Here is a 22,122-nt window from a genome sequence, read left to right as displayed (position 1 = left end):
GTTGCTGGATCAAGCTAATTTGTCCTGACTCAGGGCAACAAGCAAGTGACGGATAAGAGTATTCTTGCCAGACCTGCTATAGCTGAGGTGAATCGGATTACTTTTGCTTTTGAGGTTTTTGTTCCGTGCTTCCTCGCCCCCTTTTTCGCAAGGTTGATGTTGCTTGTGTTTATAGATTGGAAAGATGACTGCTAAGCATTGTTGGTGTAGTTGTTGTTGGTCTATTTACTGCGGCTCTGATTGGAGATGGGTTGACTTGTTGGATTTCTGGTCAAATTTCCGGGGTGGGGATGTCGATACTGATTAAGGGTTTCCTTTTAATCACAATATTGGCCTTGGCAATGACATCTGATCTTTTAGGTGGATTACTTCTACCGTGAACATACACAGTCTACACCACAATGCTATGGCAACCTCTCGCTAATATAAACAAGAACGCCCTCAACACCATATAAGGCAACTGGACGCACACCCAGGTATACTTCCAAAATTGTTCTAGACCCGAGTCACATGATACGGAGGGACATGTCAATGTCTCAGATAATTTCTTCCTCGCAGTTATTCGCAGCCATCTTCATGATTGGTCTCCGCGGCATGTCAATTAACTTTGAACATGCCCCCCCTCCGCGCGCATAAAAAATCCCGCAACGGGTGCGATCAATGCAGAAGCAGGCGGGTCAAATGTGACGAGCAGGGTCCACCATGCTCGAACTGCACGACCCGCGAGTTAAAATGCACATATTTGAAAGTCGCCGCTGCCCGTCGCGCTACAGCACATCTTACCCCACCCAGCTCAGCATCCGATGTATCGCGTTCTCTAGATGGCCACGGCTCGCCCGTAGCAGCGACACCCGGTCTAGCCGTTGCCACAACAGTCCCAGTCTCGGCACCAGCCCAAGCAAACTCCTTCGGCATCGACAACCTAGAATTAATGCACAAGTTCTCAACAGACACGTACAAAAGTCTCTGTATCAGCGACTCAGAAATAATCATCTGGCAAATCACTGTCCCAACACTCGCCTTCAAACATGATTACCTGATGAGCGGGATCTTGGCGCTAGCCTCAATGCACGTCGCAACAACGTGCGAGCCATCAGAAGCAGCTCCCATGTACTACGAAACAGGACTACAGTACTACAACCGGAGCCTGACGCCATTCCGAAACGCGATTGACAGTATCTCGCCGCAGAACTGCGATGCGGTATTCGCGCACTCGATCGTCATGATCGCGATCAGTATCGCGTCACCCCGACTAACCGCCACAAAAGACGAGTGCTCCAGTATCACAGAGAATATTGTGATCCTGTTCGAGCTGCTGCAGGGCGTGAAGAAGATCCTGCAAGTCAGCAAGTCGTGGATTAAGCTGGAGTTATTCTCGCAGGGCGAGTTTTGGAAGAACACACCCACCGAACTTGACCCTGATACGGAGGCTGCGTTGACGCATCTGGCGGCGTTGAATGATCAGGTCATGATTGGGATCTACTTGGAGCAGCACCGCATTAATAAAATTGTCATTGCGCATTTGAGGCATTGTTATGCTAAGTTTGTGCGCTCGGCGGATCCGGCACCGGTTCTTGCTTGGCTTGCAGCTGTTGACAAGGATTTTGTTGATAGTCTCCGGTGCCGGCAGCCATTTTCGTTGCTGATTCTTATGTATTGGGGGGTGTTGTTGACGGAGCTTGATGGGCATCGGTGGTGGGCGCGGGGCTCGGGGAGAGCGCTGGTTTCAGAGTTATTTGAAGCTTTGAAGTCTGGGGATCCGAGGTGGGAGATTGCTCTTGCCTGGGCGCAGCGGAAGATGGGGCTCTGAGCATAGATATGGCTGGGACCAGTCGGGTCACTTGGAACTTATAGATTGTACATATAGCATTTTTGAAGCGATTTACACAAATACACCATTCCATTTTGTTGAGACTCAGAATTGCCGCCAAAAAACGTGGACATCCTTGTCAGGGGCCAATCTCGTCTAGGTGGCCAGTATGGTCTCACGGCAACAGGATCTCCACGCCGACTACACGACTAGACCGCAGGCCAATACATTCTCACCCGCATCTACGACCATATACGGGCTATCCGATCGCGGAACCAAGTACAACAAGAACCAACGAGAGTCACTATCAGGTGGATCCCCGCACACGTTGGGGTGAGCGGCAATGAATATGCCGACACTGAAGCAAAAGGTGCAGCGCTTCTTGGCGCATGGATAGGAACTACGATCGGGAGCGGCGATCCGGGAAAACCGACAATCCGCCTCGCCGCAGCAGCCAAGAGAGCAGTACGCCAACGAGTTAGAGAGCGGTGGGAGCGGGAGACAACTTCCGCGCCGACAAAGCGCTTAGTGCAAGCGCTGAACAAGAAGACACTTCGACTATACGAAGGGCTGTCGAAGCCGCAATGTGCCATTCTGATTCAGATGCGTACAATGCGGATCGGGCTCCGACATTTCTTGTTCAAAATCAAGGCCGCTGAGACAGACCGGTGTCTATGCGACGAGGGCTCGCAGACGCCAAAACATATCCTGATGCAGTGTCCCCGGTATACCATTCCGCGTACAAAGCTATGGAAGCAATTGCGGGATATTGGGATCAACGAGATGGATTACGACAAGATAGTTTCGAACCCGCAGGCCACCCGCTACGTGGTCAACTTTATGCACCAAACAGGTCTTCTCCAGCAATTCCGACACGCTAGAATCGAGGACGACGACGAACCGGTAGGCCTCACGGCAATGGATCTAGGTGTGGAAGACGATGGGTATTAGACAATGACGAGAATGAAGCTGAGACGCGAGAAACTCAGCTATGGATGCGAAATATGCCAAAGAATTGGCCACCAAGAACGTCACCATCAACCGAAACTGAGGCAGGGGAGGAAGCAGAGAGAAGCGAGGCATGGAGGTGAGAAGGGAGTGAGAGATTGAAGTAGAGGGTGCACTTTACGGCGTTCATCAAACGATTTCTTTTGTATGGGTTTGGGCATGGTTTTGCGGGTATGGGTTGAACGGGTTACGGGAATGGGCTGATTCTGCACTCCTCACTTCGGCATCATCTGTATACTCTGGGAGCGATCCCGCTCGGCGTTGGGTCTCGAGTTCTTGCTTCGGTTGGAGAAGCGCCTGCATAGTCATACGCAACTAGTTAGACTGCAACAGGTTAATTGAACTTTGATTGATTGATTGATTGATTGACGACTAGACCGCACGGTTGATGCACTGCAAGCAGACGGGTCCAGACTGCAGATGATCCCGCTCAACCAGTTAGACAACAGATGACACGGCACCATCGAAGATTCCACAACCTTCTTAGCTGGAATGTTACTTGATGGATGGCATTTACTGACGGTGCGTTCTACTTTGACACAACCAACAGCGTATTTCTGAGGAGCCGAAGGATCTACCTGGCAGGACGATCTGCAGGGCCGCCGGCCACGCGGCGGCTGCTAATCCAACACGACATGCAGGATGAACCGAAAAAGTCTCTTACGGGTAATGGCATGCGGCTAAAAGGACCTCTCAAGTTTAACCAACATGTATTCCCTCAGCTGCCATGTATTCTGCAGCGAAGATTCTTCTCTTGTTTAAGTAGCTATCGAATATTAAGACAATTTACGGCTCTTCTCCGCAATTATCTCTCCAACTTCTGCATCTGAGCCTCACTAGGTTTCACTAGATAGACGCCTTGTATTCTCTTTTTGTCTATTCTAGCGTATTCGAGTTCATCTTGGTGTTTATCAGTATGTTTAGACTCCGTTGCTATAAAAGCCAACCCCCGCAGCTGGAGTTTCCGCGGTTGATAGGGACATACGTATGTATGTAAACATTACCCCTCTCATGTTATTCAACTCTTCCATCCCATCCCTTCAGTCCATAACTTCCAATTTAGACAATAGAAGAAACCATATAATGGCTGAAAATCCAACCTGCGAAATCGAGGAGTTCATCCGCATCACATTCGACTATGTTATTTGCGGCGGCGGAACTGCAGGACTCGCGCTCGCAGCACGCCTCTCCGAAAATCCCGCTGTAACCGTTGGCGTCATTGAAGCCGGTAAGTATCGCATTGGAGATCCTCTGGTTGATACCCCTGCGGCGTTTCCACAGATGTTCGAGAATCCCGAGTATGATTGGTGTTTGTATACGGTGCCTCAGGTAGGTTTATTCTGCATGGCATCCATCTGCTTCCGATTCACTAACTTTATCTCCCGGGGTTACAGGAAGGCAATCGTGGCTTGCGTCAGCACATCCCGCGGGGAAAGCTCCTCGGAGGATCCAGCGGCATCAATTATATGATTTATGTGCGAGGATCGACGCTGGATTACGATGACTGGGCAGAATTGGTAGAGGACGATGGATGGTCTGGGGAGAGTATGCAGCAGTATATGCGAAAGCATCAAGTACGATCTCACGATCAAAAAATCCCCAATCCGGTTGCTCCCGGTCGACAACTGACAAAATGAACAGACCCTTGAGCCCATTGATCCAGCCATCACCGACCTCTCTACAATGCCATTGGTAGGCGAGTTTCATGGCGTAAATGGACCCATCCACACCGGGTTCAATGATTCAATCGTACAAGTGGAGAACGATATCATCAAAGCCTGCGAGGAGGTGACCGGCATTACAAACAAACCCAAAGACCCATGGAGCGGCGACCACATCGGCTTCTACCACACCCTCGGCGCAGTTCATCGAACCGGCCCAGATAAGGGCAAGCGTAGCTACGCCGCACGAGGATATTATGAAACGATCCGTGCTAATCGCCCAAACCTCAAAGTCATCTGTGAAGCCCTCGTTAACCGCGTCGTGTTGGACTGCAACAAAGCCACTGGCGTCAGTTTCACGCATGCTGGAGTCGAGTACCAAGTCTCCGCACAGCGTGAAGTAATTGTCAGCGGCGGGACAATCCAAAGCCCCCAGATTCTCGAGCTATCTGGAATCGGCGACCCGGAGGTCCTTCAAGCCGCCGGAGTCGAATGCAAGGTCGCCAATAGAGGCGTCGGTGCAAACGTCCAAGACCATACCCTCACCTTGACCGTAATGGAGGTCCAGCCAGGTGTCATCACACAAGACACCCTGAACCAAGTACCCGAGGCAATGCAAGCTGCCACCAAGCAATATGCCGAAGACAGCGGCGGGCCACTCAGCTCCATCAGTAGCCTGCAGGGGTTCTTCCCGGCAAGGAAAATTCTCTCTGAACCAGAGCTGGCGGAAATTATCCAGAGCATTCGCGATGTCAAACCAAACAGCACGTTCCACGCGAAGCAGCTCGCACAGACGATCGCAAACCTCGAGAGTGACCACTCTGCAAATATGCAGCTTGTTACCGTACCAGGCTCAATGAACCCCCATGGCATCTATCATCAGCGTAGAATCATTCAACCGCGCAAGCGTGGTGAGCCGGCTGGGTTGACCTTGGCGGCTTGTATTCAGTATCCCGTGTCTAGAGGGACCATCCATATTGAGAGTGCGGGTAAGCTTAGAACCAAACATCAATCCCTTCTATTTCCAATCTACATCCAAATGCTAATGTGTCCAGATCCAACCAAACCCCCTATCATCAGCCCCAACTACGGCGGCCACTCAGCAGACATCTCCCTTTTGGCAGCGTTCCTCCGCTGGACAGATAAAGTCACGAAATCAAAGCACGTGAAGTCTTCGTTCCTGCGGCGCGCATACCCGGAGCCCAAGATCAACTTGCAGAACATGGATGAAGCCCGAGAAGCAGTGCACGACCTCGTTGCGGGTGAGTACCATATCAGCGGGTCCGTTGCTATGGGCGATGCGTTGGACAGCAGATTAAGGGTGAAGGGTGTTGAGGCACTGCGTGTTGTGGATGCATCAATTTTCCCGAATAATGTTTCGGGCAATATTGTCAGTAGTGTTTACGCTGTTGCGGAGAAGGCCGCGGATATGATTCGTGAGGATTGGGATCTTAGGGCTCCGCAGACTATGATGTAAGCTTTTGGGGGTTCATTGAATGCACTTTTAATATGTAATACTTGAATGAGATTGGTTTTGTCGATCCTCGACCACAAGCAGAGTGACCCAATTTGAAGCACTACTACCGGTATGCCACACATTTTGCTCCATCCATAGCCACAGCTCCATGTGAGGACCAAGTGAACCCTGCACTTTCAGATCCTTCAATGTTCCCCTTCGTCGGCAAATCCGCAAGCGCACACCCCTCGAACAGAGTTACCGCCTCCTCGAAGCTCTCCTCCCGCGCCAAAGCAAGATCCCTTCGTTCAACGCCAACCCCGTTCTCAAGCAACAGCTTCAAATCCTCAAAAATGTCCAGCCTTCACCCCAATCCCTATGTCCCTTGTACTGTGGACAATCACAACTCACCAGAACAACGTCATACGTTAAATTCAGATTTACCCCTTTCTCTATCAATTCAGCCCTAAGCAACATCTCTATAATATCCGTCTGGTCTATCTAAATCGCGCACTCTAGAAAGCTGGGTCGCAATCGCATGCTTGGCCCAGACTTGTCAGAATAGTAGATAGGTGAGGGTTCCTATGTGTGGGTCGCTGGCTGCGAGGACGATGGCATTGCTACCAGTTCATTGGAGTCGTGGCATGGGGGCTTGGGGGATGCTGATTCTAGCGCCTGTGTCGTGCATGTTTTAGGTTAGGACTAGGTGGCACCCAGAGACGGGCGCTATCGCTATAGGTGGGTTTTGTCTAAGTAGGGTCGAAGAACTGTGCACGTTCTTTTTATGGTTTCGAGAAAGCCTTGGATCCTTGTTTTGTTTTGTTGTTTTTTTTGGTTTAAGAGTGATCCGATGATTGAGAGGAGAAGTTAGATTTGTACTGCGCTTGATTGGGACATGTTGCACCTGTGTCCAAGTTTTTTTAATGGGAGATTGACGGTTGATGCCCTTCGGGCTGAGCGCTGTTGGAGCTAGTGGCTTAGGTGTGGTTGATCATGCAATGGAGTTTGGAGATTTGGTGTATTTGAGACATCTGGGGTGGAACCATTTGAGAGATCTTGTAGAACGGGTTGGAAGGAGCCAATATCAGTCGTGAGTTGGAACTGATCACTCTCAATTATTTACCCTATGTTGTATCCTAGGACTACAATTTGACTACGGAGTACAAAGCACTGTGAAGATTAATGTAGATCTTTCATCTTTTAAGGGACTCTCCTCGGAAATTTCGTCCGGTTGCTCATTTCGGATAATGCTTATTGCTTCTTGTCTCACAGATATTGTAACTGCGATGTAGTCGGATAGTCTATTTACCACTTTATATCTCCGAATTCCACCTCGCAACTTACTGTCTGCGGTACTCTGTGAGGTTTCAGTACCAAGGAATAACCCCCGGATCATGAAGACCTCTAGAGGTTTTGTACGGTTATAAGGTCCATTGGTCTTGTAAAAAACCCACCATGCAGATTCACACAACTGCTCCGAATTTGTATATTACATATGAGCAGCGTAAATCCACCAATCCGTTTCTCAGAGGCCGTGACAGCTTCGATGCGCGTTCAAACTAAAAGTGGGCCTAGTACGGAGTTTTCTAGACCTTGAAACCGCGGGGGTCTAGTGGAAATCGGACGGGAATTCTTCGAGTTTAACCTTTCCGATCCGTTTTTCCGTCGCCCCGGGAAAGATATAAGACAGAAGCTTCTGGGGAGCGATGTTATGTTGATTTAGATGCTGTGTATTTTCTATGTCAAGTTTATTTCAATCGGAGGATCGTCGGATGATATTCAGATGAACTGACAACACTTGGTCTGTTAATAGTGATAGGTCGAAAGCTTGAAAAGCTGTGCCCCATTTTCCGGCGCATTGACCTTTGCCGTACAGAAGTGAGACATACGAGAGGCGAAATAATAAAAGTTCATCTCGAGGGTTTCTTTAGGAAAAATTTTTTTTTTTTTTGTTCAGGGTCCTCGGGCTTTTTTTCGGAGTCCGACGTTGTATGCACGTATCAATGAAGAGGATGATCCGTCATTCTTTCATTTTGGATCATTTCAGATGAAAGTACTCCGTAGGCTCCAAGGCGAACACTTCCGATCAAAATCTCCTAGGACCCGTGGACCAGGTACTTAGTCACCTGATCCTCTCATCAAATCGTGGGAGCACGTGCAACAGAGCTGTTTCCCGCTAGTCCCAGGACGGAAGACATTGGGGGGGGGGAGATCTTGACTCTTGAAGCCTTTCGCTTCTTTCAGTTGCTTTTCTCTTCGCCAGTCTCCGTAAATTGAGTTCGGATTTTTCTTCGGGTCCTTGTCTATTGCGATCTCTTCCAACAACCTTACCTCTTCACATTCAACAATGTCTAGCCAACCTCTTCTCCAAACCGCTCCTGGTAAGTGACACCACTCTCAGCAGCTCAATAGCTCAGCACGCGAGGCAATTCTACCTAGACATCTTCCCATCACCGTGGCGTTGATTGGTGCGCGATGATGCTAGCTTCCCTTGGGCTGTGGACACCGACTAGCATCGCGATCACCTCCACAACCCAAGAGAAGCAGATCGATCGCGCTCCTTCTCCCAACCTACGCCCATCGCACCAATCCTCCAATCCTCCAGTCTTTCCACCCCGAATTCAGCTAACATCCATCAGGCAAGCGAATCGCCCTCCCAACCCGAGTCGAGCCCAAAGTCTTCTTCGCAAACGAGCGCACCTTCCTCTCATGGCTGAATTTCACCGTCATCCTCGGCGGCTTAGCCGTCGGGCTCCTGAATTTCGGCGATCGCATCGGTCGCATCTCCGCAGCCCTCTTCACCGTCATCGCCATGGGCGCAATGATCTACGCTCTAGTGACATTCCACTGGCGAGCGCAGAGTATCCGCCGGCGCGGGCAGAGCGGCATCGATGATCGATTCGGTCCTACCATCCTCGCCATTGCCCTGCTCGCCGCCGTCGTTGTTAACTTTATCTTGCGGATCCGGGATGGCCAGATGAACTAGGATGAGCCTGGATAGTGGATACGATTGATTTTATTTTTTTTAAATGGCGATTTCGGATTGGAGATTCGATTTCTCCCGTTGGGCCCGTTGGGTCACCTGATGCTATACCATTGATTACGTGGGCCTGTTCTCGTTCGTTCTTTGTTGATATCTACAGCTGTGTCTGTTTTTGTGTATTTACTTGGCGTATGTTGGTCTGCTTTATGCTTACGAGGCCTGCCTTTCACGTTCACATGCTCGAGTCGAGCGTCTGTCTTGTCTTTTAATATTGCAACCGGCGTTTTTGTGGATTGTGCTTATCGAAGCAAAAAAAAAAGATTGAACGATTGAACACGAGTTGAATTGAATCGCGTCATCTGTCTATACACACTCCTTTGATCTCATGGGCAATGATCCTTAACAAGCTTCCCGTCAACATCTCCCTGGATGAACTCAACAAAGTTTCAAAACTCCCGCTAAACAGTTTACCAGCAAGGGCGGCATCGCTAGAGAGATGTGCTGTCCGGAACAGGATCTCTTGAGCGACTTGCTACCGAATCCTCTTGGGGCGCAAGCTCATTCGATATTATTACTAATCTCCTAGGGTCAATAGCTCGAAAAATCGGAGCCCTCCTATGCATCCCCCCTCGGCCCCCCTCGCATCGGCACAAATAATCGGGCATTCGTACTCTGAACTCCCGGGCTCAAACCCCCAATTACCTGGCCGAGTCGAAGTTGGTTTTTTATTTAGAAAGTTTTGGCTAGTATATCATGGCTTTATAAGTGCGTTAGTAAACATATTATTTCTAGGTTGGTTGATTAGGAATTTACAAGGCTGATGGTATCTGTCAAACCTCAAATACGGCCTCCCTAGGCCATAAACAGGAACCTTGGTTTTTGTTATGGTCCAGTGGAAAAGTACGCTGTATTTCGTTCAACAGTATCTTTTATCTGGTGGTGCGTAAGGCGCTAAGGAGTTGGCGTGGTAGTGACCTCTAGGAAGATAGTGCGCATTGAGCACTTTTCAGTCTTTGAGAGGAGAGATACTTAATGACAAGCGATTTGTTGCGGGGTCAGCAGATGCAGAGGATGCTCCTATGTTTTTCGGTACACCAATCCAGTTTCTCATCAAGTTTAAAGCTTGGATTTTGTATTCCCAAATGATCTCCACCAACTCCACTGAGCCTTACAGCTCATGAGACGACTCACCAACAGTCAGCGAGCCTTTCTTGATCATGATAGTGTGAGAACTTCATGTAATATAGCAGCAGCAGCCCTGTCGAATCGTCAGTATTTGTCTTGTATCTCATCCACTTTTAAAGAATCTTACATCGTCGACAACTCCACATGGGGATCATTAGCAGGTGCAACCTCAACGATATCCGCATCCATGAAGTTCAGCCCATCAAGGCCATGGATGATCGCCCGCAACTCGCGCGTGGACCAGCCACCAGTCTCTGGTGTGCCCGTAGCCGGCGTCTCAAGCCCGCAATACCCATCGTTGTCATAATCGGAAGAACCGGACAACTTTGTCCGAATACCAGCATGGATATTTGCATCATTCTTCAACAAGCCCTCCATAGCCGCATGGTAACAGTGTGTGCCGTGGTTGTTAGCAGGAACCTGACTAGGTGAACCACCAAAAGACCTTCGGCTTCCACGTGTCCCTATCAAATCAGTCCTGTCAAATGAGCGCTGAAGTAAATGAATTTCCTCACAAATGACCCTCGAAATGAATAACTGTCACAGGCCCACAAGCCTCAATTACACTCCGCAGTAGGGGCAGTGGGATAGTATGGTCACCACCTAGGGTAGTGACACGAGGAAGGGTCTTTCCAGCGCGCGAAAGACCCAATTTATCAGCGTCAGTGTATGGCCTACGCATCGGGACACTACTGTGTCCTTCTTCGATTTGTTCAATTTGGTGCGGGCCAGCGAGTTGAGACTGGCCATGATTTCCATGGTCTCTAACCAACCCAGAAAGGACTAGCAAGCCCGCAACGGAGGGGATTATTGTGATACTAGGCAGAAAGTTGAAAAGCTTTGGAGTGAATGTTATTTGTTGGATTAGAGCAATTCTAGGGGATATGTTCCAAGATCTAAGTGTGTCATTCATTCCAGTATACTCTCAACATTTTAATGTCATTTGGCATAACCAGTCAGCTTCCCATGCGATAGCGTCTGTTCCCTGAATTGCCCAGAAATAGAAACAAAGGATAATTTGGCAATCGCTTCTATCTGCGCCCACCATTTAAACAGCCGAGTCAATCTTGAGGGGGAAAAAAGGACAAGAAACTTGTAACACTTAGCGGCGTTTTCCCCTCTCTCTCCCAGTAACTTCCCTTTAAGGAACCGATGGCAGGATACTTCGAGTGAGGAACGTGATGTCGAGGCTTGACCACGGCACACACACATTATGCAAGTCAGAATCATTGCCAGGGTCTCAAAAAGGAAGGCCGGGGGAGGGGGATGTGAGACAAATGTTAAAGTTGGAGAAGGTACACATGTAGGATATCAATTTAGGGCTAATTTATGTATGTCGCTCCTTATCGGTCGCTCGCCATTGGGTTTTGTCGATCTACAAAATTTGTGTTGAGTGGTTTCCTTTCCGACAACGGAGAAATATAGGAATTTCGGTATAGTTCTCTCTTCCTGTTATTTTGTCCTGATGTATTGAACCGTTTTGATAATGATGGACCTACTGGAGAACGTGTCCGAGAATTGTTGGCCAGGTGGGTAGGTCTACTTGAATTGTAACGAGGGAGAGTGTGTAGAACAGGGCTAGAAAATCATAACTTACGACTATGAAATCCTTGTTCAATCTTTAAAGAGCGCCTTGCTAACTATTTGCATACACAGCACAAACTATGTACATATCCTAGCTAGAGTAGGCCCTTGCTCAAAGGAGATTCATATTCACGTCAACTCCACATCTCGATGAACTATGATGCTCTACTCTTAACAGAATAAATAAGTGGTAACCCTCAGGAATCGGTAGAAGTTTTATCATGTCATTAGAATAGAAAATTGTTGGATGCCTCAGGCATCACATGTAGGATAGACCAACTAGATAGTCTTCCTTCCACTCTCACCTTCTCTCTCTCCCCGTCCATCCAATTGAAAACTGTTTTACCTGCATACATACTATCATTGTATTTGCATCAAAAATCTAGAGAGATGATAATCTACTCTTCTTCCGCCCCGTCCTCCAAATCCTCATGTACATCCATACGTTGAAAGGCCTTGCGCACCTCAGTATCCCATTGACTGCGCGCAACGATGATCCACTCAAGCGCTCCGACTAAATATAACGCAGTGCACTGGCCAACCCACAATCCCTTAAGCCCCCTGCCATGGAATGCAAGCCAGATACCCAACGGCAACGCACCACAATAGTAACTCACCAAATTAACAAAAGCACCCACATGCTGCCGTCCCATTCCTCGTAGACTCCCTCCACAACTCCCATTAAGCCCATCGGCAATCTGAAAAAGTGCCACATAGGGCAACACCTCAGCCGTAAGATTCACAACACTAGCATCGTCATTAAAGATCTTCGCAAATTGTTCTCGCGTCCCCATGAGAACCGCCAGCACAACTCCACCGAAAACCACGCTGAGCAGGGCAGAGGTGTGTGCCGCCCGTGCAGCGCCAGTTTTATCCCTCTTCCCGAGACGATTGCCGACACGGCCGCATGTCGCGACCCCAATTCCGAAAGGAATCGTGTTGAGAACTTGGTCGGCAGTCATTACAACACTCTGAGCAGCCAACGGAACAGTGCCTAGGCGTCCAGCGGCTAAAGCGACAATCTCAAAAGCCCACCATTCCGTTCCAACGTGAACAACCCCCATAAGAGCGAGACGGGCGAATGTGCGTAGGTTTTGAAACGCCTCGCGGGACCATCCGCCCCAGCACTCTGAGCCGCGGATGAAGCGCGCGTAGAGAACAAGCAGGGCAAAGGAGAGCCAGTAACAGAGACCTGTTGCTAGAGGGGCACCTAGGAGACCGATTTCGAATGTGTAGCAGAATACATAGTTAAGAGCGGCGTTCAAGGGCGATGTAATCAACAGCACGTATGTTCCGGCCCGCATAATGCCTTTATCTCGGTAAGTCTCCATAGATCTGGAAAGACCTCCCACAGAAACTTACCTTGAGCCTGTAAGTACTTCTTCATAACCTCAAAATAAATATATCCCAAGCCCCCCGGAATCAAACAAGTCAAGAATCTCGCACTATCTTTTGAAAGTTGCTGATCCTGGCCAAGGAACAAGAAAACCGGCTCTGAACATGCCCATAAAATAGCGACGGGTATATAAAACCCACCCAGAATAAGGAAGCCTCGCTGTAGCAGAATCCCCAGATTCTGTTTGTTGGAGCTGCCTGTGAACGAGGAGGAGGCGAGCGTATCCATCGCCGTTGTACCTCCCAGTGCAATCATCCACGCAGTAACCATTGCGAACATCTGCGAGAATGCACTCGCTGCAAGGTTCTCTGGTGACGACCGACCGACTATGATCACAGATACGGTCTGCAGGCTATTTTGCAGGATGTAGGCAAGAATTACGGGGACCGAGTGTTTCAGCAAGAGCCAGAATTCGGCACAAATGAGACTCCGTGAGAATAGGCATTCCCCTTTGCTTTCGGGGTCGCTCCATGGTTCATTGTCGATGGGTTTGGAGAGGAGGGAGGTATGCTCGGTTGGTTGGTGGGTTGAACTTCCATGGCTGGGGCCTTCATGCATAGCGATTTATCTGAGACGAGATATAACAATCTCTTTTCGAGTCTATTTCCGGCTTCAACGTGTCGGTTTTGGAACTGAACTGCCCAACGTGATGTGGTCAGATTGCGGAAGCGGGGGCACAATTCGGTGTCAACTTGAGCAAGTTAGAAAAAGTAAAAAATGCTTCACACCCGAATCGTGCCTTTAATTTGGAAATCATGATTGAAGTGTATTATGACCGACCTGGAGTCTCCAAGGTCATATGGTCTTATCTTGAATCCTTGGTACTTGGTGACAGTAATTCCTCTGACTGCACACTCAACAACAAACATATATTCAATTCATTTGAGGTAATTGCAGCCTCCAAATCTTAAAATTCCTCAATTTAAAAGTCCACCGCTATGCCTATTAGTCGTGTATTTCAAACACAAGTCCGATCTCGGACGCACAGATACAGTGGCGGGTTAGCACGGCAGATATCAACTGAGAATGCTGGAGCCACGTTGCGGTGGCTTCGGTTTGGCTAGTGTGACTGTAAATAGATCCATCTAGCCTTGATCCCCAACTGATGTCTGGATATCTATGTCATGGATCTTATCCGTGATAGCGGGGAGATCAGCCCTGGCGTCCTCGCATCTCCCATTATGGAAATTGACTAGAGAGGCTTCTAATTATTATAGCGTGACCAATGTCAAATCGACTCCTTTATCTTTAACATTATCATGCCCTCTCACCGGTTGATTGATGTATTCAGACGGTCTCTTTTATACCCCTGTCACTCAAATGGCGGGAGGCCTTTTGCGGCAATGATGGTCCCAGCGCCGATGAAATGGGCATTATCAATGGTACATTCTCGTAGCAGATGGATTAAAAGTAAAGCATCTACAATCTACTTCATTGGTAAATTATATACATCGATCTGAGGATAGCATGACTTGTTAATTTATCAAAATCCGTGTCATGTGATGGATGTAATGGTACCTTAAATGAGTACATTGATGGTTGATAGCTTGAAGGGATGATGTGGAATGCACTCTTGAGAATCCCTACAAACCTATGCTCTTCAACTGGGACTTTGGACACGGCAGCATGGCCAATGGGCTACAATTGCTCACTTACACCACCTGCTACTGTTTACTTGCCTTTTCAGATCAACATTCCAGCATAGTTTTAAATCCCATGTTGATGAACTGAACAGAGCGTTTATTACAATCAAGATGATAGTCTAGCGCCAACATCGGTCTAGATTGAACACGCTGTTACAACTGAAAATTCTACACAATGGGGAATTCATCAAAAAAGCTTGATCGAATACGAGAGATGGTGGAACATGACACCAAAAATGAGCAAGGCACCCAAGTTCTGTACAGTGCAGCAGTCAACAAAAACGGGATCAGAACCCACCCACAGCCAACTACAGACTCTTTAGATCCATTGAACCGGCCAGCATTTCAAAATCAGGTCATACAATCCATTGCTATATTCAAGTAGGTACCATATCCACCTGCTTGTTCGCCAGATGGGTTTGCAGCTCGCATTCAGATCGGCAACACGGTAACTAGCAGCTACATCGTTGACTGCTATCCTCTGCAAATGACCAGCGTGATTACATTCTACGCCGTGTTTCTGAACTTGAGCACTTTCATCAATCCCGAATGTTCCCCGATTAATGGATCTACCTCAGGGGTGGCTAAACGGACTTCTGCTTGGGAAATAGTTCTTCCTTGCATCGTGGCAAGCATCTTCTGGTTGGACCTGGACGTTCACTGTCCAGGGACTTATTATACTTGCTGGCGAGTGTTTTGTCTTTGGCATCTGACATGAATTTGGGGCTTGAATGCGCGCCCAAGCGCCGCAGCCGTCATGGGTCAATTCGGAGTTTGACATAGAATTCGAGCTTCAAAATTGTTGAACTGAACAGTTTCGCAAGGGTTATCTTTGCCGCAAATCGACCTTCGAAGATCGATGCACCTTGCGAAATTGGAGGTGAGAAGGGGCCGTCCAAAGTGCCGTGGGCACGTACTCCTTCAGGCAAGGTTCAACGCCTCCGATTAGGTGATCAAACGCCTGATTCATCTGCGAGGCTGACTAACATGCCACGTGATTTGAACGGAGCAGACTGAAAGGTACTGAGTGACTCGGAGCGCCCTCATCAAAGCGGCAGCTCCGATCCAATGCATAGGCTGGAATTTGCATTCCTGTAATGCAGGGTGCAGGTGTGAGCGTACGAGATCCAAGTATTCCTAGTGCATCCAAGGTGGGTATATTTTGTACTCTTTGCTGAGGTTCTCTCGGCACTGTGGGGAGAGGGATGTGGTTGTTCGCGCTGTTGCCTGCATTAGGAATCCGGATCAATCTACGGAGCCATCTATCTAGGTATCAAACTACAACGTCATCCGCTTATGCAGACTCTCTATAATTTCGCGGTTGACGTTTCTTTTGTTACTCGGTCCCTTGGATTACGCGTAAAAGTATCCCCGCAGTAGTCAGGATAGCAATGATAGTCAGGGATGAGGGGAGTCAGTGTTCAGCGGTAACCGAAGCGAAAGGACCTATGAGTGAATCGAGATGGAAAAGATCCAGAGATGGTACAAAGTACTCAGGATTGCTGTGAGTCGGGTTCGACGTTGCCAAAAAGAAGGGTTGGCCCATCATTATCCTGGTGGGAAGTATGACCATGAGAAACAAGACCATTGCATACTGTAAAGAGCTACAACATAGAGGACGGCTATTAATAGGGGCACTCTACAGAGTGGCTACCGTTCCCGACGAACCTGGGGTAGAATTCCTCTCGGTTCGACCATGTTCCACAACTTTCCAATTTTCTTAGCCACGTCTCTTGGACTTGTTAACTTGTACTTTTGCGTTGTCCAACATGCAATTGAGGCGCAGTCGGAACCTGATTATACCCGGTTTGCCCCGCAGAATTTATAGAGAGAGAAACTTGATTTGTTGGGGGATCGGGGAGATCGTAGATACAACTGGCGTTAGGCAGAAACAGGGTAAGGCCCAGACTATTGTAGGCTTGGCACTAGAATCGGTCAGAGTTGGGTATCTTGGGTCTCAGTCATCTACCTCTGGGGATGAGTGAATATCCCTTGAAGAGTCCGTGAAGAGGGAAATCGAACTTGAATCGATAGGGAAATACAATACCTCGTATAATAGATTAATCTTCATTCTAGATCTACTCCAGGGACTCCGTAAATCGATCGAAAATCAAATTGATCAAAAAGGTAAATAATGTATGACGTGTCGTAGACAGTGACGGATCCAAAATAATCCAATTATCAGATGGTACCTACTCTGACCATATCATTTGTATGGCAACAACAAGTATCTTAGAACTCCACTCATTCTCTCTTAATTCTGTTCTTTCTCAATCCCCCTTTCTTCCCCTTTCCCTTTCTTTTTCCTAATCTTTTTTTTTCTTCTCTTCTCCTTCCCCCCCCCCCCCCCCCCCCCCCCCCCTCCTGTTATTATTTACGCCCAGTTTCCACCCTTTTCTCTTTTTTGTACTCTCTTCCCTCTTATTAATAGATTTTTTTTTTTTTTTTGCCTTCCGTAATCAACTTCCGGTCGCGCAGTCGACGTCCATTCCTTTTCCGTAATAAACTTGGAACGCATGGACCATCTGCCACCTAATCCAAAACCATCTCTATGCACTCACATGGCATGTTTCGCCTGCTTCCCTGGCCCTCTACTATAGGAGGGAATAAGGTGATGGAGGATGTCAAAATGCTGGCACCAAACTGCACAGGTATCAATACTCTGTCGTTGCCCCAGCTCAAGCGTAAACGTTCAGACTCCGACTCCGACGCGACCGATGCGCCCGCCCCGACGAAAGTCTGCGCGGATTCCATTTCTAAGCGCCCAACTCCGACCGTGATCACGGATTCGATCGCTCCCACCCCTTCGACTCCAAATACTTCATCAAAATCCCCGGTCGCGTCCGCGCGCTCGCCGGCGCAGGACGCCGTCGCCAGGCCAGGTGTGACCCGACTTCGGGAAACTATCACCGCCCAGCTGAGCTTGGAGGTGTTACTCAAGCATAATGAACTTCGTCTCATCGACCAGGAGATCGCCAAGTGTCAAGTAGCTCTGGAACAACTGCGACGCTGTGGTGAAATTCCTTATCCCGGATCTCGTGTCGCGGGTGTCTCGCCGGATGTGAGCTCGGGAACGGGCGCGTCAGTGCGGGCACCTGGAAATGGTCCGGCGCCGATGTCGCCTGCTCCATGGGGAGTAACAGAAGGCCCGTACGCCCGCCACTACGCCCGATGGTTGCTGCCCGACCCTCATTTTGACGGTGGGGAGGTTGAGTCTGGGATGCTGGCCCATTGCCTGGTTGAGGGTCGATCCACGCGTGGGAATCCCGGTGAGATGGGTATGCTGGCGGGCAAGTCTCGTCCCCAGCGAGGTGCAACTGCCACTAAGCATACCGCGCTGTCGACTGGCTACCCTGTGGTCAAGGAGAAGCCCGGGCCGATGCTCATTCGGCGCAAGTCGGATGGTGTCCTGGTCAAGCTGGTCTGTCTGGACTGCCGGCGCGATAACTTCTCCAGCACTCAGGGATTTATCAACCACTGTCGCATCGCACACAACCGCAACTTTGCCAGCCATGATGCCGCTGCCATGGCGTGCGGTCAATCCGTTCAGGTGGACGACGCCGGGATTGTGGTCGGTGGCTCTGCTGAGCCCACTACTAACCCAACAACCCCAGGTTATGTGCATCCTCTGATCCGCTCTGCCCATGTTGCCACGACCCCTTGGAAATCTCTTCACCCCCCCGCTAAGGATTTTGTCACCCCTCGTAAACCGACTGCGGGTATCACCCCGGCGGTTGCCACTCCTCCCTTGACAGCCGAACCTACCTACCGCCGATGCTCCGAGCCCGTCCGTCAGCCTCCAAACCCACAGTTCTTGGCTTCTCCTGCAACTCCTCACTTGTCCGCTCTCATGAAATCACGTGGTGCCGGTCTAGACATGGAGAAGTTGGTGGAAGAATCCCGGAAGCCTGTCGATCTCAGTGGTCTTTTCGGCGATGACTCGGAAACCGATGAGTCTCGAGGTCCGTCTGCGGGAGCCAGCCACACCTCGATTGGTGCTCGCCCGGGCCGTCAACCGATGCGTATGCCTGTCGGTCAAACTCCGGGGGAGTCTGAGAACCGGAAGGCTACCGACCGCGCACAGACTCCGCCCACTGAGCAAGCCACCCCATCGCGCCCACAGTCTTTTTTGGACTTTTCACTCGCCGGTCAATCCCAAACACTGCAGTCCCGAGAACCAGACAGCCTAGATCACCAAACACTCAGTCCTCACGCCATCGAATCCAACCAAGCCCCCAGCTTGGTCAGTGATGATGAAGACGATTACGAGGCAGCATCTGACTCAGATAGTCCTCCGTCGTCTGAAGCAGATGAGCAGGAGCAGGAGTTCCGCCACATCCATGTTGAGGACGACGAGCGCGCTGCCGCCCCGTCAGCTGGCGCCGAAGCTAAGCCGGGACCTTCTCTCGCCAGTCCTGCGCCGCAATCCGGGCCGCCTCTGTCCCAGCCAATGAAGCGTAGTCGCTCTAAAAAAATTTCGTCTATAGTTCCATTCGGTGACAACGACGACCAGCACGTGGGATACTCCTATTCCGCTTCCGCAGAAAATACCGCCAAGGCAAAGCGTGCTGCCGAGCGCAAGCCCAATCCGTCCAAGCGGTAATCGCTAAGCACTATCCATTTTATGACAAAACTCTTTTTTTCCAAAAAAACCCCCCGGCGTACAACACCCGGCTATCAATTTACGCGCCTTGATCCGATCTGTACTGCGATTGTTTTCTCAGTGCCATTTCCGTTCAGACCTTTCTCATCTCTTCCCGTTCTTCAATGGTAGACAATGCGTATTCTTCCGCCTCCTCCCTATCTCTCCACCATTCGTCATTACTCCTACTTCTCCACACCCCTCCCCGTCATGTCGAAACCCAATCTACTGCAAAAACAGGCCCTCTTGACGATGGCCAGTGATGCATGGATTGCATGATCCGACGATTTTTATTCCTGTGATGCATGCGTCTCTCTTGTATCTGATATCTGCTTTTAATCAAGACTTGATGGCCGTGAATTGCACATAGCGACAAGTTTGAAAGAAAAATGCGACTGGTTTGGCATAGAGGTGGTTCTAAAATCGTAGTCTTGAATGTACCTCGTAGTCAACATCATATTGAGCATAGCAAGAGGCATATCTCAGGTCATCTACAACGGTGTGTAGCTTTGATACTCAGTACAGGTACGTCTCTAAGTCGTCATGCTTGTGGATTGCATCTACAGTGTATTATTTGCATGTGGTGGCTCTCGCCTTGCCTGCTTCGGCTTCTGCTTCTCCTCATCCAACACGAATTGACGAAACAACTGCTTCTCCCTGCTACCTATTTCTCCGCCCCACTGAATATGAACGATGTCAATCCCCTCATCGATGCTCACAGACCATCACAACAGATCCTTTCATCTACCATAGGAGTGGGTATCTCACTCAACGTCTACTATCGCCTTTACTTTCCTGGTTATACTATTGGTATGCGGGTTCGAGGTCGAAAAACAAGAAACCTCCGTAGCCATAATGAATAGGCTTATCACCGATATACGTAGCTAATTGGTCAAGGATAAAATGACAAGCTTGAAGTCTACTAGAGCAACTCACGAGGGGAGGTCAAGCGTCAAGTAAGCTAATTTGTGTCTAGTGCAATGTGAGTTGAGGTTGTTGGAAAAGAAGACTGAACTAGGGAATCCGATGTTGTGGAAACTTGCAAAGCTTTTGAGATGGGAAAGATAATCAGAAGCAAAAGCAGCACGGTGGGGCAGGTAGCCTGGACAGTAACTGACACCGTGGAGAATATCAAAGCAACTGCATTTCCCTATTTCATGTTTCAACTTCCTGTCCACTTGTCGAGTTGCTCTTCCCTTCAGAAACATCCCTAGGTGATATGCCCAGAAAAGGTGAAGATTTGGTTTAAAGCGCACTCGAAAAAGAGGGGACTTGGGAACAATTCTTAACAATGAAAAGCTATCATCACATAGCTTCTTGCTTTATCCTCTTACTACGCCTTGTGCCAAGCTCATCAACTGCTTTCTTTGATTCCTTTGGAAGCTGGTTATCCACCACATCCTTCACAGTGTTTAAACGAGCCTCCGGTTCTTGACTGGCATAGTATTCCGAGACAGCGATATTGCGGAGCACATAAGCAGCCCTCTCAATATCAATAAATGACACAGGTCCATCCCTATAACTCTCTCCAACGCCATCGTTCAGCCGTGCCCGCAGCGCCTGTGCGGCATTCCAGAGGTCTCGATACTCGTTCAAATTGTACTTAGCAATCAACTCCCCATTGGGCTTCTTGTATTTAGAAGGCTTCTGCTTTTTGTAATCCGGACCTTCTGGAAAATCAGTCAAACATAGCCAAAGGTACACATCGTCGCTGTAAAAAGGAACTTGTTTCTTGGCATCACCGAAGACCGTGGCGATGGATAAAATCAAGGATGCAGTAGCCGGGCCAACGCCACGGATAGGGGCTGTAAGGGAGTCCAGACTAGCTCTGGGGAATGCATGATTTGGTGCAACTACAGGGTCCACATCCGGGAGGGCGGCGAAAGCTGTAGATGTAGACTTGGTGATTGTCGCGACTTGGTTAGTCTTCACCATTCCCATAAGCATGGGACGGGAGACTCCATGTTTTCTGAAATCAAGTTAGACAGAAGTTGAATCTGTGAGCATTGATATAGCAAATCGACACTCACGTCTTCCATTCCACGATGTCCACTAACTCCTCCTTGAGCAAATGCACTCCCTTCGGCGCAACTGCTTTCTGACCAACCCCATTCGCCCGCTCCGCGATAATCTTCGGCAGAACCTCGTACCGCCACCGGTCAAGCTGAAGAAACTTATCCGTCTCTTCGAGAATTTGTTTCTCGTCGGACGGGTCGAACTCTGCCTTCGTATCCGCCTTGCGCTTTGATCCCTTCCCTGCCTTCGACTGCAGCTTCAGTATCAGCTTGTCCCGGTGCACTCGCTCTACCGTTGAAGGGTAGTGGGATAGCAGCTTGTGGAAGGTCTCGAGTGTGATGTGGTGCGGGTGAAATGATGCATGATTGTTGTCATCCTCTCCATGATTTGAGCTGGCTTGACTTTTCTCAGGTTGGAGATGCGTTGCCCTTGTATTAGTTTCCCTCGCCATAGCGGGGGTTACTGAAACAAGCTAATTTGTTCTGGGGAGAGTTGGAAGGATGTTGAAGCTTGCATGGAGACAGTCCGTGTAAGCTGTTATCGAGGGCCGATAAGCAATAGTGAGGAGAGTGCTGTGTTTTGTAATTTTCAAAATGATAAATTACAGATTTACCAAAACTAGGTCTGGTCGACCTTTAGTTGCCTGTGGTTCTGCGTTAAGATTGTTTAGTTCTATTAAGACAAAAAAGATTCAACAGTGAGGCTTCACTGTTGGTCACCCATCCAACTACCAAGTCA

The 22,122-nt window shown here is 49.1% G+C and overlaps 7 protein-coding genes across 7 annotated transcripts; 4 read left to right on the top strand and 3 right to left on the bottom strand.

Moving 5' to 3' along the window:
* Positions 1-613: 613 nt before the first annotated feature.
* On the top strand, positions 614-1,810 carry Pdw03_1428 (C6 transcription factor, putative; the record flags this gene model as incomplete). The annotated part of the gene is made up of 1 exon (XM_014679594.1): positions 614-1,810. One exon carries the CDS (start codon positions 614-616, stop codon positions 1,808-1,810), a length of 1,197 nt encoding a protein of 398 aa, XP_014535080.1.
* Positions 1,811-3,901: 2,091 nt separating this feature from the next.
* Pdw03_1427 (Glucose-methanol-choline oxidoreductase) lies at positions 3,902-5,956 on the top strand (the record flags this gene model as incomplete). The annotated part of the gene is made up of 4 exons (XM_014679595.1): positions 3,902-4,147; positions 4,213-4,392; positions 4,460-5,468; positions 5,535-5,956. The coding sequence occupies 4 exons, from the start codon at positions 3,902-3,904 to the stop codon at positions 5,954-5,956; spliced, it is 1,857 nt and encodes a 618-aa protein (XP_014535081.1).
* Positions 5,957-8,282: 2,326 nt separating this feature from the next.
* Positions 8,283-8,921, top strand: Pdw03_1426 (Vacuolar transporter chaperone 1; the record flags this gene model as incomplete). The annotated part of the gene is made up of 2 exons (XM_014679596.1): positions 8,283-8,316; positions 8,575-8,921. 2 exons carry the CDS (start codon positions 8,283-8,285, stop codon positions 8,919-8,921), a joined length of 381 nt encoding a protein of 126 aa, XP_014535082.1.
* A 1,212-nt stretch (positions 8,922-10,133) lies between these two features.
* Positions 10,134-10,785, bottom strand: Pdw03_1425 (Ureohydrolase; the record flags this gene model as incomplete). The annotated part of the gene is made up of 3 exons (XM_014679597.2): positions 10,134-10,176; positions 10,231-10,567; positions 10,626-10,785. 3 exons carry the CDS (start codon positions 10,783-10,785, stop codon positions 10,134-10,136), a joined length of 540 nt encoding a protein of 179 aa, XP_014535083.2.
* Positions 10,786-12,085: 1,300 nt separating this feature from the next.
* Positions 12,086-13,641, bottom strand: Pdw03_1424 (Multi antimicrobial extrusion protein; the record flags this gene model as incomplete). The annotated part of the gene is made up of 2 exons (XM_014679598.2): positions 12,086-12,996; positions 13,050-13,641. 2 exons carry the CDS (start codon positions 13,639-13,641, stop codon positions 12,086-12,088), a joined length of 1,503 nt encoding a protein of 500 aa, XP_014535084.2.
* Positions 13,642-17,277: 3,636 nt separating this feature from the next.
* On the top strand, positions 17,278-19,329 carry Pdw03_1423 (protein AHC1; the record flags this gene model as incomplete). The annotated part of the gene is made up of 1 exon (XM_014679599.2): positions 17,278-19,329. The coding sequence occupies one exon, from the start codon at positions 17,278-17,280 to the stop codon at positions 19,327-19,329; it is 2,052 nt and encodes a 683-aa protein (XP_014535085.2).
* A 1,344-nt stretch (positions 19,330-20,673) lies between these two features.
* Pdw03_1422 (ASST-domain-containing protein) lies at positions 20,674-21,835 on the bottom strand (the record flags this gene model as incomplete). The annotated part of the gene is made up of 2 exons (XM_014679600.1): positions 20,674-21,337; positions 21,399-21,835. The coding sequence occupies 2 exons, from the start codon at positions 21,833-21,835 to the stop codon at positions 20,674-20,676; spliced, it is 1,101 nt and encodes a 366-aa protein (XP_014535086.1).
* Between the last annotated feature and the right edge of the window lie 287 nt (positions 21,836-22,122).

The sequence above is a fragment of the Penicillium digitatum genome, chromosome 5 (assembly GCF_016767815.1).
Source record: "Penicillium digitatum chromosome 5, complete sequence".
In the NCBI taxonomy this organism is placed as follows: Eukaryota; Fungi; Ascomycota; class Eurotiomycetes; order Eurotiales; family Aspergillaceae; genus Penicillium; species Penicillium digitatum.
This window is presented reverse-complemented; position numbering and strand designations above follow the sequence as displayed.